Consider the following 14454-nt stretch of genomic DNA (forward strand, 5'->3'; position numbering starts at 1 on the left):
CATTCCTGCATGCTCCCCATAAACAGCACATGGATGAGGCACAAACAATTCAGTCTGTGCATGTAATGAATGTGTGTATTGAACATCTCACCAGAGCGTTTAAAATTCTAAGTGTCTTCTCCAAAATGTAGAAGGATGGGACTCAGGCTCTCCTATCATTTCACTAGGTGAAGACTATTCACCTGGCAGCCAAGTGGCCAAATCCAGCTTTCAAAAGTCCTGCTAATTGGCACACCAACAGGGCTAGTGAACTGAGGCACACAGAAATGCAATGAACTGGAGAAGATGGGAAGGCTGGGCTGGGGAGCACCCCCCAGAGATCTGGTTCCTCACCACCCTCCCAGAGTCACTGGTGCTGACCCAGTGGATCTTCTCACATCAGGGGAGCTGCTTGGAGCTGAGCTCTGGGAAACAGACTTTTTCTTGGACTCCTGAGGTTGAGATGGGTCACCAGGGAGGACCTCCTGTCTTCTTCGCTTGGGCACAGCGCTTCCCCCACCTTCCCAGTTCCTAACTTTTATCCTATTTGGCTCCCTTATAATAGGCCTGAACTATGCACTGCATTCCTTCCTTCCCTTCTCTCCCTCCTTCCAAAATGCTTACTGGTACTTAAGGCCACAAACACAAAGACTATTTTTCACCTTGTATTTCGCATACAGAGTCTGGAAGCTGTTTAAGGAGATTGCTGCGACAGTCAAGTATTTTCAAGTGGGTCAATGAGCCAATGGCTGCAGGCAGATACTCCAAGCAATTATTCTCCATATGCAATTCTTGCAGATTCTGGAAAATATGTGTGCATAGCTTTTCATAATTAAAGAATTTTTTCCTTAGCTTGATATATAATCAATGTACAGAGAATATCAGTAAGTGCAAAAGTAAGGTTTAAAAACTGAGCTACCATTGGGATGACTAGTAAACACACGGAGACAACATGACTTTCAAACACTGAGTTTTGATATTATTCCTGTTCTGACAGCCCTGGCCTGATGCTGCACCATGTATGTAAAGAGATTAGGAGAACCTCCAGTCCTGCATTTGGGAGCAGCTGAAGTCCATGGAAATGCCATGCTGCAGCAGACCAAGATCTTCCCCCTTCTGTTGTTCCTACCTGCAATTTGCTGATGTCTTCTGGCAGACTTGTGAATTTAATTCCTTTATTTTGTCCCAGGTACAATCTCTCTAATGACTCCAGGAGAAAGATTTCCTTTGGAAAAATACTGAATTGGTTTTCAGACAGGTTAAGGCATTTCAAATTTGTCAGTTCTTTCAGCTCCACAGGTATCTAGACACAGTCATTGAAAAGATACGTCATGTCAATTAAACAGTAATCTTTGAGATTTTGTTTCTAGGGAAAAATCTCTAGGAACATGTTGTGGAGATGCATTACTGTTGATGGATGAACACAGAATATTCTGCTCATTAATATAACATTATACCTCACAGTATGGTGGAAATTTTGGCAAAAAAGAAAGCCATGTTGTTTCCTCTGCTGGAAAGATTTCTTAGGGGGTTAATTTTATTGCTTAGCAGAAACATTAGTCTGCTTCTTCATTTCCTTTGTATGCACTGTGCGGGGGAGAGTGATTTAAATGAATGAAATCTGAAAGTGATTCTTTTGCATAGATTACTCCTTCTGTAAATGTAACCTTCAAGAAGAAAATTGCACAAATGAAAATCTCCTTGGAAAAGAAGCATTGCATTATATAAAAAGGAAGGTGTATTAGGAGCCCTGAAATGAGCATGTCCAGGAATATTGTTACACTTATAATAGTACAGCTTTAGGGTACATAATTGTTCATTATCAAATGAACACCAAATGTTAATGGTGTTAAAGGCATTAACAATATCACACCCATTTTTAAATTGCCCTCTGCTCTGTTTCAGTTTGTGACATACTGATTCTACGCAAATGCAGCTCTTATTTCCCAGTGTACACAGAAAAAAAGACACAAAAAGACTGAAGCAGTACCTCCAGTCAGTATTTCATCTTTATGATTCCACACAAAGGTCAGTGTTTCCAAATTTTTGCTTTTCTCTCCGTGCCTGAATACTCTGATGTTAGTGATAATGAGTAACCCAGGCTCAGGTGCATACCAGGTGGAACATACCTTCTCAAAGGTGGCACTTGGTTGTAATGAAGAACTTAGATTTTGCAAAAGGGAGGTATCAATAAAACAAAACTGAAAAGAAGGGAACAAATACCTCCTGTATCTGATTGTCATCCAGGGCCAATACTTCGAGATTTTTCAGAGCACATATTCCTTTAGGAATCTCATCAAAGCAATTTTCACTCAGATCTAGGATCTTGACACTGGTTAATCTGGTGATGGACTTGGGTACTGTGTGCAGTCGGGTGTTCCTCAGATAAACATGGGAAAGGGATGGCCAGCAGCAGATCTGGCGTGGGAACTTCTCCAGGCTGTTAGCAGACAGTCTGAGAACTCTCATTTCAGTGAGATGCTTCAAACCTGGGGGAAGCTTGTGTAGGAGATTATGAGACAGATCCAGCACAGACAGCTTCTGGCAGTGTTGCAGTGTAGGAGGAATGGAGGATAAGTTATTAAAAGCTAAAAATAGCTTAACTAAGTTTGTCAAAAAGCCTACCTCTTCTGGGATGAGACTGATTAGATTTTGTTCCAGATCTATTATTTCTAAATTAGCAATATGACAAAGCTCCTTGGGAAAACTTTCAAGTCTATTTTTTTGGAGGTAAATTTCCTTGAGTTTTGTCAGGTTCACTATTTCTTTAGGCAGACACTTTAGGTTATTGTCAGAAAGGCCAAGCAGCTCAACATGATGAAGGCATTCACAGAACTGCACTGGGATTTCGTGCAAGTTTGTTTTATAGAGCCTGAGCTGACGAAGGGACTGCAACTTGCTGATAACTGGCAGTGAACTACAAGAGAGGGGATTGCAACTTAAGTCTAAGCTCCGAAGATGTTTCAGCTCCCCCAGTTCTTCACATATGTCCTGTATGTGATTCTGATCCAAGTAGAGGATCTTCAAGTGCCTCAGGCGATTGATGTCTCTGGGGATGCTCACAATCTGGTTCTTTTCCATGTGCAGCTCTTCCAGATATTCTAGGCTCAAGACCTCTGGCAAGACGGTTCGCAATTGTTTATTGGCTAAATCAATAAAAAATATCCTGTCTGTGATGTGTGTGGGAGAAAGAGCTTCATCCTCTGGCGCTTCATTCACTGGTATTTCTTCTGCAGTCTGATCATGGTCATCCTCAAAACCAACAGAGTCAGCTTCGGGGCAGTGTGTGTCCCCTGCGGTGGCCTCCTGGCTCTGCTGAGACTCAGACATCTTTGCTCCTTATTTTTAATTTCAGAAGAGAAAAAAATTAAAAATCAATAGTACTCAAGGACCTTCCTATGCTAAATAAATACTGTCAGAATTCAGCATTTAGGGGCATGTTCTAGTCTCAGTTGTAACCCTGCAAAAAGCTGCTCGTGTTCATTGAGAGCAAATCCTGCAGCACATACAGCAGGACCAACACCCAAGGTCAGGGGGTAACCTTGTGAAGTCAGGAGCTGGACGAAGCAACCTCCTTGAGTCCTGAAGGCCTATATTTACAAACACTGACTGAGATCTGTCTTCAGCTATGCTGACTGTAAAACTAGAAGAGTCCTACTGTAAAAATACGGCAAGTAAAAATACGGCAACTTCTTCTGTAACACTTAGTGGTTCCTGAGACAGAGAGGTGCTAGTGAATCTGATTATTTGATAACCCTCAAAGCTGTACTGTTGCTGGTAGTGAAAGAGCAAGAGGTAGGAAGGGGCGACTACCCCAGTGACCTCCAATGTCTGCACAGAAGAAACCTTTCAGCTGGCATCTAAGGAACGGCAAGAGAGAAAGTGGAGGTCAAGAGGCAGCTGTCAGTCACCTCCCACCTGGTGCCCTTTTCTCTGCTGCTGTAGCTGTGCTGGGAGGATGTCACGTTTCCAGAGAGGAGCTGTTTCCAGGTGTCCCCAGGACAAGGAAGAGGAACGGAGGAACCACCATGGGGAGAGAGCCATGCTGGGCTGCCCAGTCTAATTCAGACGTTGCATGAGGGTATTTTCTTTTTTATTGTCTCCAAGTTCAGTACGCGGCTCTGAGCCCCCCACATGGTGGGACAGGAGAGTGTGCGATCCCAGCCCACCCACCCCGCGTACAAGGGCAGCAGTGAAGTCGCTAGAAGGATTTATTTGGTGGAAAGGACCGGCACAGGCACCTTTGAAGTAACTGCTAATCCCTGTAACCACGGAAATTTTTGCAAAGGCTCCTCAGAGACCGCAGACCGCTAAGTAAATACTCAGTGGGTGAGCTGACGAAACTCCCATCCCCTCCCGCAGAGGCTGGGCACCACAGATGCGGCCAGGCCTCTGCCGCGGTGAGGGCTCAGCACCCTGCAGACCCTGGCTGCCTTTGCCTGCTCCCTCTCGGTGGGGGCCCAGGACACCCTCCTTGGAAACGGGCTCCGTTACCAACCGTTACTGACCTTGGTGCAGGCGTCGACTGGTCAGGTAGGCCTGGGGAGGTTAAGGACCCAGCTGCTTTACAGGGAAAAAGGACTCGCCTGTATGAATATTAATTCTCTATTAGCTCAGATCCTATGCGATGGCAGATCAGAAGCACATCCACAAATCCACATATTTTCCTTATGCTTTTCCTGTCTCTCTGTATCTATCTACTATTCTTGTGCTGCATACCAGGAGTTGTAACCCTTTTCAGACCAAGCCCATTTTTATTGGTACACAGAGCCCAGCACAACAGGGCTTGGGACCATGGTGATGTTGCTAGGCTGCCCTAACGGTCCAGTAACAGTTTGTTTTGTTTTCCAGCAGGTCATGTCAGTTCGTCCAGACTTTCACCAGCACTATGTGCAAGCCTGCCAAAACTTGGGCCAACCTGAAAACCGCTTCATTGCTCATGTGCTTCAAGAAGCTGACAAAAATGATAAAATGTAAGGAAACAAACACCATGTTTCAGGTGTTTCTGAAAGCTTTAAACAAGATTGCAGGACGAGGAATTGAGCAATGAGAAAGTTTATGCAGTTTCAGGCTTAAACACAAATCATATTTAGCATTTACTGCTGAAGTTCTGGTTTGGCTCATCTTGACATCATCTTGGCAGAAGTTTGTAGCTATATATCCCTTCTGGGCAGCTTTACAAGCAGTGAAATTTTTAAAAAAGTGAAAAATGTAGAGGATGGTGCCTTTGTGTCCCTTAAAGAAGCCAAACCCAGTGTCTAGTCATCTTAACTCCCTTCCTTTTGTCTCGCTCAAGTTTATAAAGCCTCAGCTGCATCCAGTAAGCTTCCAGCTGGTAATACTTCTCTGAACTGTCTCTAAATCCTGCCAAGGTATTAACCTCACAAATTCTCTCTCATAATGTGGCTAGGCAGGGCTTCTTCTCATGGATGCTCCTGGGGTCAAGTTAATTTTCCTTTGGAGAGAAAACCTGAGAAAATACAGTGTAGTGAAATGGTTTGTGTTAGGTTTTGATTCTGAGGGCAGGATAGATTAAAAAAGAGGAAAGGGAACAAGTAAAAAGGAGATGATGAGGTAGCTTCCAGGACAGTCTTTATTTCCATCTGCCTTCTTCCTGCTTTCTGTGCATGTGTGCTAAGTGTGGTCTTGTAGCTGTGCAGTGTCTTCAGAATATGAAAAAGGACAGTGCTCAGATGCAGTTTGAATCATGTTGTCTATCATGGTGTTACCAAAGGTAGTGGCAGCAGCTAACTGTATGCAAACATATCAGCAAGGGCAAGCATGGATCCACTTCTTATCTGGAGAAGGAATTCATTTTTCTATATAATTTTAAGTCTCCCTATGTGCTTGCATTTTTATGTTACAGCAGATGGACAAAAGGGATCACACTAAAAATAGCTGGAAATAATCGTCTGGTGCCTGTGCAGAGAGTTACAGGTGATGATCTTCAAGTTCTTGTCTCTGTATTACAGAATACTGTATTTATCACAGGTAAGCTTTTTTTCATGTATGTTTGACATTGCTGTGCCAATGTAAGAAAGCATAAGCAGTCTTGACTTCAGCCTTAATTCATCTTTATTTCTTTTTGTTTAGAGATCAGTTAATTGTAGAAACATATCAGTCACATTCTTCATCTTTTTCAGGTTTAGATCTTCGGTTTAATGTATTGACTGATGCTGGAGTAAAGCACATGGCAACATTCCTCCAGGTGCTAAAGGAACTTGTAATTTGTTTGGCTATGATAATATTTATCTGTGATAAATTGGAGATAAGGAATGCATTGGTTTGGCAAAATTCCATTCATTTTGACTTTCACATACAAATCCATCCCACTAGAATCTCAGATTGTATTCTCTGGGGAGTTTCTGGTAGAAAACCGTTGGCTTAGGGTGTCCTGAAGAAAGAACGGTGTAATAAACCATGGGACTTTCAGGTTTACAGCTCAATTCAACAAAGGAAGTAATGGTAGTGTCAAGTGTGCTAGGACATTTGTTTTACTTTATCATCTCTTAGTCTTTTGTAGGTCTAAACATAGGAAACTTTAATGCTGCTTTTTTTTTGTCATTGTAAGCATTGGAATACAGATGGAAAATGGTGAATTGAGACTCAGTGCATGTGTTCCTGGAGCTCAGGGAAGGCCATTACGTTCATGGTCTGCATCTAAGCTTGACCACCTGCCTCGCTTGGTCATGCTGAGCACAAGGTTCCTAGGTGGTGTCTGTAAGCCCCATGAGGACCTGCACACTACGTGTTTTTCTGCCTTTCTGTCATCATCTGATGTACTTTGTATTCTTTAACTACTTTGCCACATCAGAGGCTGCCTGAAATGCCGCAAAGGACAAAGGTTTTAAGTATGTGCATGATGCATCTCCTTTTTGAAAAATGCAGGTGTGCTCTGGAAAAAAGTCTTATTGATTTCTTCTTTGTTTGTTCCTAAGGAAAACTCCACTCTGCGGTACCTTAACCTGATGTTTAATGATATTGGCACAAGTGGAGCAGAGCTGATAGCAAGAGCACTCCATGTGAGTATTTGTCTAGGAGATTTAGACAATGGCATCTAGTTTGATATTTTTGCCTTTAATGAACAGTACTAGCTGTCCTGCCAACATCAGAGCTGGCTGAAAGGGCCCTCTGTCTTCAGTCCATTCAGCATTTTGCTGTTTCACAGGGATTGCTTTTTTTCCCAAGGCAGACTTCAGAAATCAGATTTCACACAGGAGAAAGTTGCATTGTGCGGTCACTAACACTTAATTATCACAACTATCACAGCTGGATTTGTCAGTGTGAAAATTGCTATGCTATGGGATGCTATATAATGCCAGCAGTTTTCTCCTTTTTTAAAAAACAAAAAATGTATTCAGTTTGCCTGTACCTTGATGTCATTACTTGTCTTGATTTGAGATGCCTGAGGCATGTTTTCAAAACTTTGCCTCACGGCAGCAGCATAAAAACATGTTTGTTATTTTAAATGTGGTTTCCCAAGGAAATGAGGCTTGTGTGTAAGATTTGTTATGTTTGTGAAATGAAACTCACGTGAGCTCTTTCTTCCTCCTTCAAAGTCTTTGAACTCTGAACTGATTTCAACTCAAATTGACAGGCCTCCAAAACACTAAGGTTGTACAGTAGATTGCAAGCAACTATTTATGCAGCCCCCCAGCAGTGTTTGCTGGGTTTGTTGAGCAAACCTGGGGAGACCTGGGGATGAAGGGGGTGCTTTACTGAGGGACGGAGAGGGAAGGAGGTGCTGTAGCAAGATATTGCAGTGGGGGAAGGGATACCCAGGACGGAAAATCCGTATGAAAACAGGCTTCGTTAGCTCTGCTGCTCACAAAACTACTTGGTTTTTAATCACTTGATCAATCATAATCTCTGGTAATGAGTGATTTTGGTGGTACTGAGGAATTAAAAATAGAAAACTACTCTGCATTCCATTTAGGGCTTTAACAGTGAATTAGATATTTCATATCCATTGAAATTCTATGGAGGGTGAGGGAAAACATGCTGACTTTTCTAGACCTCTGATCAGAACTTTATATTGTTAGTGAAGTCTCCAGTCCTGCAAAGACTTCCATGCTGTTTTGACTCTGTACCAAGTAGCCCTGCCGAAGGCAACTGGCTTCACTGAGCTTTGACTTGTCATGTGATTTAAAAGACTATGAAAAATACAGGAAACTATATTCTTGTTTAAAATATGCTTGCTAGATTTAAATCCGTTTTGATATAATTTGCATTTCAGCTGCCAATTTAGGCAGAAATAACTGCCTGGATTATTTTCATGAGTGTGAAATTTGTGAACTTGTGAGAAACAAAAGTTTTCAAATACTCAAGTTTTGCTTCCAGACTCTCGTGTGTTTGATTCCACTGTGGGAAGCCTGAGCCAACTGCTTAGTCAGTGTTATCACTTAGACACAATTCTCCTGGAGGGATGTTTTGTCTTTGACAACCAGCAAGATTCACAGGGAAAAGGACAGTGTTGTTTTTCAGGCCATCTAAAAGGAATTGTTTTGTTTTGTTTCAAATTTTGTCTAGAGGAATGAAACTCTTGTGTATTTGAGAATGACTGGAAACAAAATAGGAAACAAAGGTGGGATGTTCTTTGCTTCAATGCTACAAATTAATTCAACCTTAGAGAAACTGGATCTTGGAGACTGTGATATGGTGAGTAACCCAGTGAAATTATCAGCAGTGACATAAGTCTTTCAAGGGTATTACAAAGGTCCTGCAGTGCTTAATTAAGGGGAAATGCCATCTGTTGTCATTGATTTTACATTTTGTGATAGCTGGAGGTACAACAATACATAATATTGCAATGTGTACTTAGAAAGGCATGTTGCATAAAACACCTGTGAAGTCATAACTGTTGATATATTAGAGCCACTATGTCCCTGGGAATTCAAGTGCTTGGCTTTCACATTTTCCAAGGTTTGTTTCTGCTGTTCATTTTTGTTGTGCTAAGTCCTGTGTAATTCACATTGAAGAAAAGACTTCTTATTCCCTGGAGGTTCTTTTCCTTCTAAAGTGTGCAGTGCCATAACGCCTGAAAGTCACCCAGTCCCTTAGCACTGTTGCTGCTATCAAAGCTCAGTCCGTGAAGGATATAAGCACGACAGTGCTCACTTGGGCAGAAGGGCACACAATTTGATCTTGGATAACCTGCCTGTAATCGGGCACTGAGACTTCTTATACGGCGCACAGGGAAAGGCAGGAGGGTAGGAATGAGTCAATGCATTAAGTAGGGCGCTTCCCATCTAGCCGGTAAAAGCCTGTGGATGGCTTTTAAAAACTTATATTTGTTTGCTGGAATTACAGAATTTGGTCCTAAACTAGAAGGGGGAATACCTCTCAAAGTGTGAAGGATGTTATTAATACATAAACAAGGAAAGAGTAGCCAGTGTAGGATTTATTTAGAAGCTTAATATGTTTATGCTTGGTAGGGAGTTTATAGAGAGTTGGTTTAAAATTAAATGGCCTTGGGTGTAGACCAGCCTAATTGGAAAGTAACACAAATATAAATTAGTGAGAAAACTAGAAGGAAATTAAAAAAATCCAAATTGGCCTGTATTCTAGACACTCACTTCTCTGTACCACATCATTCACCTAGTGGATAAATGTTAGCTAATACTTTTGCCAAAGACCTCAGGGAACACGCACAAGCTGTTTCTGCTTCATTAATCAGGAAAACCAAAATACAGGATCAATTAAATGGGCAAGTATCTGTGAGATGCATTATTCTTGCTTTTTATTTTCTGAATTGCCAAATTTCCGAGTCATTTGTACTTCTTTGTCTAATTCCACTCCTATTATTCTACAGGGAGTTGGCATTGATATTATGAGAAAATACCTTATGTGTCTGTAAGCACTTGCCTACTGCACTTGCATCTCTCCAGAGTACATGGAGGCAGAAATAATAGTATTTCCAATCTGAACCCATTAGATGTTTTTGATCTTCTGACAATCAATTCTAAGAAGTCGTGGTAATTCAGTAGCTTGATCTATACATTGAACAGGTTTCTCTAAAGAGTTTATTTTCCTTTCCAGGGTACGCGGTGTCTAATAGCAATAACAACAGCCCTGACTCAGAACAAATCAGTCAAAGCAGTAAACCTAAATCGTCCTTTACTATACAGCCAACAGGTATGTAAGTAGACTGCAGTGTCAGCTCAGGCAAAGACAGAAGCGTAAGTAAAGTCAGTACTGATGTGTTTATGGACAGCTGAACTACACAGCTCTCTGGGTTACCCTACAAAGTGAAGTAAATAGTTGCAGAAATATTAGTTTTCTCTTTCTGTGCCAAGTTTTGTGCAGTCGCGGGCTGCCCCTGTTTAACAAGAAGATTAATTTTTAAAAAATTTCTTTCTTGGTACACATGCATTTGTTAAATAATGGGCTAATGGAGATGGCTCCGTATATGTGAACCAGGTATTCCTTCTGCTGTTACAGCGTGCAGAGGTTCATGTGGTGTTCAGCAAATTGAGGGAGAAATGCTGTTTAGCAGGAAATGAGGAAAAGAACAAAAGACTGTTGTTTATCAGAGCAGTGCTATACAGGGACAATTGCCAGAGCCCACAGCCTAAAGAAGAAAGACATATGCCAGATTCACTGTGCTGGGTGGTTTTGTTGTTTCGCTATGTGAACTTGGAGCATGAATTTAACAAGTGAATGAACCTCATCAATGTAAAACCTATGATGCATTTGTTATCCAAAACAAAGACACAAACCCTCCAAAACAATCGAGCACTGAAAAGAGAACTGCAAAGGCAGTGTTTGCTGGGAGCAACGCCACAGGCCAGGCAGCTGGATGTGTACAGGGCACAGTGCTGCGGGCTTTGCTCGCAGGCATGCAGCTGTCTTGGCTGTAGAGCTGGTTGTGGTGGTGGTTTCCTCGGACTGGGCAGCAGTTGTCAGATGTCTGAGATAGGTACCACATTCTGATGGCAGGATAACGAAATTAAACTGTCACAAAGGCCAGATCTTAAATTCCCACAAGTGAATTTAACAGTTCAAACAGATCATAGTTGTGTCTTTTCTACTAGAACAGTGTGATCTGCCTAAACCCAGTTTTAGGAGTAAATTTAACCTACTGCTATTGAAAATAATAGGCCACTAAGGGCCTGGTCTGTATCTGAGGGAGACTCTATTTGCCATTGTTCCCACCTTCAGCTCTTAGCATTTTCTGAAGCCTCTGGGTTGTTGCCTTATTTTTTACTCAGAATACTCAGTTATTTTCATAACTAAATGTGGCAACTTCAAAATGAACTTACTTTGTCTTACAGTGACAGGACTTATTTTTTTTTCCCCATAGCAATCCTGTTTCTTTTAATGAAGTAATAGATTAGCATCATGACAAAATACTTTAAATGTTAGTGAAGACTGACTCAAACATTCAGTTTTTTAAGAGCAATGACTGGGAGGAAAACTGACTGGACATAATGATTCAAACATTGATGTTTCTCATATTTGCAGGGATGTATATAGTACTGTAAATCTGCAAAGATCTTTTTGATATTTTTTTAATTTTTTTTTTAATTTTCAGTGTTATCATAATATATTGTTTCCTGGCTATTTTTAATACCATATACAAAATGGCACACTTCTGATGACCAAATCTTGCTGTTAGTTGTGCATCTCCTTTTTACTGAAACAAGACCATATTTTATCCTGAAGTACAGCTTAATAAAACTGAGTGTATGTTTTTAGGAAGAGACCACAGTTCGTGTAGCTCTGATGTTGAAAAATAACTCTTCTCTTGTGGAACTACATTTGTGTAAGCACGAAATGAAAAACTTTGGTGTAGAGCGACTGTGTGAGGCATTGTATGAAAACTCCAGCCTGAGATACCTTGATCTTAGCTGGTAAGAGTTATGTGACATAGCACTGATTAACATTAGAAACTCATTTTCTTTGCACCTTTTTTTTTTAAAAAAAAAAGTGTGCATTTCTCTTTCAGTAATAAAATAACCTGTGATGGTGTAAAATTTTTGGGAGAACTACTAAAGCAGAACCAAACCCTGGAAATCCTAGATCTGAGTGCAAACCGAATAGAAGATGATGGAGCCGTCTACCTGAGTGAAGCCTTGGCTTGGTACAACAGGACTCTTCAGGCGTAAGTATTTACACAACTTCCCCAAAGACTGCAGGTGTAATGACTCAGAGCATGAGACACTTGGACTTTGCAGTGGCTGAACTGACATCAAAGCTCTGTGCTGTGTGCTTTGATGTTAATCAAAATAGAAAAGTCAGGAAGTTCCAAACTTTTTGGTCCATTTTTTACTTCTCAAGAAAAAAGCCATGTGAGTGACAGACTGGGTGGGATTCCTTTGCTAAGCACAGGCATCTCCTGCCCTGTGAGACATCCTGGGGTGCTGCAGGTGAGCCCCAGGTCCTGCCAGAGCCCTGCAGCTGGACACCTCTCAGGACATACTAACACATTTCAGACAGAACGTTTGGTTACTGAATGAAGTCCCCTGTACCTTCATGTGAGCTGAAGCAGTAAAACACTAGGCCAAGACATGCCATTCAGTCCCCATGCTAATGCCACATGTTCACCTTCCCACACTGCCAGGCCTACTCATAACTTTTTTTTTTTTTTTTCTCTCCAATCTTGTATCCATTGCTGTGTGGCCTGACATATGTTTGTTCTTCTATTTCAGGGTTTTTTGGGTTGATGCTTAGATGGGTTTTGTAGTGGTTCATCTTAACATGTGATTCACAGCTTTTACAGTCATTCTAAGGGGAGTGTGTGTGTGGGAAGGCAATTAGATCTCGTTAGTTCTTTTTGCATCTTTAAAGTGTAGGTCCCTATGGCGCACAAGCGAAAAAAAAGAGCTGTATGGCTTCAGAATTTTAAGATAATTATATTTTATGCAGGGATAAGGCACTATATTTGTTGATTCTGATCTTCAACACTTAACAAAATCCTCTGTTTGAGTTAGCTTCTGGGTGAACCCACAAGAGCTGTAATCTCTCCATCAGGGTGTATTTTGCAGCCAGCATTAAACCGTGTGCCAGCAGGATGTAAAAGCTGATCAAAAGTGTTACCTGAAGCCATTAGTTTTAAGTAGCAGACTGAGGAGGTGGCGGCTGCTAGGTGCCTCTGAAAGCCTTCCAGGTTCACTAATATAAAAATAACCGCCACTCCACAAAGATCAAAGCTTAGCCTGGATAAGTGCCAACGCTCAGGCTTCAAAGCAGACTGGAGATGAGACCTGGCCACCACGCAGTAAGTCACTGACACTGAAGAACTGAATAGTGAGCAACCTGGCTGCACGAGTCGTGGAAATGCCTTGAGAAATAGTACAAGTCCATAGTCCAAACTGGCTTTAGCAACCTGAAAAAGATTTTATAGTACAACTGGACTTGATATAAATAATTATATTCTTAATAACAAATATAAAATGTCAATATACTTATGTGATAAATGCTATATAATGATAAAATATAAAATAAGAATAAATCATAGTTAAACTCTTAGGGTTAACTAGGAGATCAGAATTCCATGGGTTGGCATACATTTGCATAACTATTTTCTGTTTATTAGGTTGTCAGTAGTAAGCAACAATATAAGTGGCAAAGGACTTGTAGCTCTTTCAGATGCAATGAAAACAAACATGAAACTTTCCTATATTTACATTTGGAAGAACAAATTTGATGAAGCCACCTGTGTGGTAAGTGTTTACTTCTGAACTCTTGTAAGAGGGTTGGGGTTTTTTTTGTTTGTTTTTACAATCAGTGGAAAGACTACAGCAATTAGTGAACAAGATACCTGATTTACTATATATTTTTTTAAGTAATTATAATATGGTGGTACTGTAATGAGACTCACTGGACATCAGCATACTGAAATGATAAAGTACTCGCCTATTGTGTGTTATCTTCTAGAGCTTTCACTGCAGTCTGAGTAGAGTATTATATGTCAAGAGTCTTGTTCTTATTCATTTCAGGCATTTTCAGAATTAATTCAGACGGGCCGCTTGAAACCTAATTGTACAGATGTGGAACCATATAAAGTGGATGGGCACATTGACCTTGCAGAGCTCTCCCATGGCCTTAAGAAGCATTACTACTGGGTACCAAGTTATGGGAAGGAGACAAACAAAGACGCTAATGCCAGTCTGGCAATTGTTACGGTGTCAGAATATTTGTGAGTGAGGCAGCAGCTTTCTGCACTCCGTATGCTTGGTCTTCCTCTCTTGTTTCTAGCAAAATAGATTATATCAGTATCAAACTTGCTGCATATTATTTCTTCAGGGTTTTTGATCTAGAGGAATCTAAAACCACTTGAAGTGGCATTAGAAGTAAAATATTGAACCAGTGACCATGACATTTGTTTTTAAAAACACCCAAGTTATTAAAAGACTATTAATACAAAAATGCATTAATTTTGCTGCAGTTGTTTTTATTGCATGCTGTCTCCTTTGCCTTATCATTAGCTGTAGTTCCAAAGTTCCCAGGTGACAGATGAATTTGGCGCAATAA

At 41.0% G+C, this 14454-nt stretch overlaps 2 protein-coding genes across 2 annotated transcripts in view; one reads left to right on the plus strand and one right to left on the minus strand.

Moving 5' to 3' along the window:
• LRRIQ4 (leucine-rich repeats and IQ motif containing 4) overlaps nucleotides 1–3309 on the minus strand; it is a 4625-nt gene extending 1316 nt beyond the window's left edge. Inside the window, exons 1-3 of the mRNA XM_010080136.1 lie at nucleotides 2203–3309; nucleotides 1109–1282; nucleotides 642–780 (exon numbers count right to left, since the gene is read on the minus strand). Of these exons, the coding sequence (XP_010078438.1) occupies nucleotides 642–780; nucleotides 1109–1282; nucleotides 2203–3309 (1420 nt within the window). The remainder of the gene's footprint in view (nucleotides 1–641; nucleotides 781–1108; nucleotides 1283–2202) is intronic.
• A 1527-nt stretch (nucleotides 3310–4836) lies between these two features.
• LRRC34 (leucine rich repeat containing 34) lies at nucleotides 4837–14123 on the plus strand. Its single transcript, XM_010080133.1, has 10 exons — nucleotides 4837–4952; nucleotides 5846–5970; nucleotides 6123–6187; nucleotides 6918–7001; nucleotides 8509–8637; nucleotides 10018–10113; nucleotides 11677–11831; nucleotides 11927–12082; nucleotides 13517–13643; nucleotides 13920–14123. The coding sequence occupies exons 1-10, from the start codon at nucleotides 4837–4839 to the stop codon at nucleotides 14121–14123; spliced, it is 1257 nt and encodes a 418-aa protein (XP_010078435.1).
• The last annotated feature ends 331 nt before the right edge of the window (nucleotides 14124–14454 follow it).

Source organism: Pterocles gutturalis, unplaced genomic scaffold (genome assembly GCF_000699245.1).
Source record: "Pterocles gutturalis isolate BGI_N339 unplaced genomic scaffold, ASM69924v1 scaffold19, whole genome shotgun sequence".
NCBI classification, from domain to species: Eukaryota; Metazoa; Chordata; class Aves; order Pterocliformes; family Pteroclidae; genus Pterocles; species Pterocles gutturalis.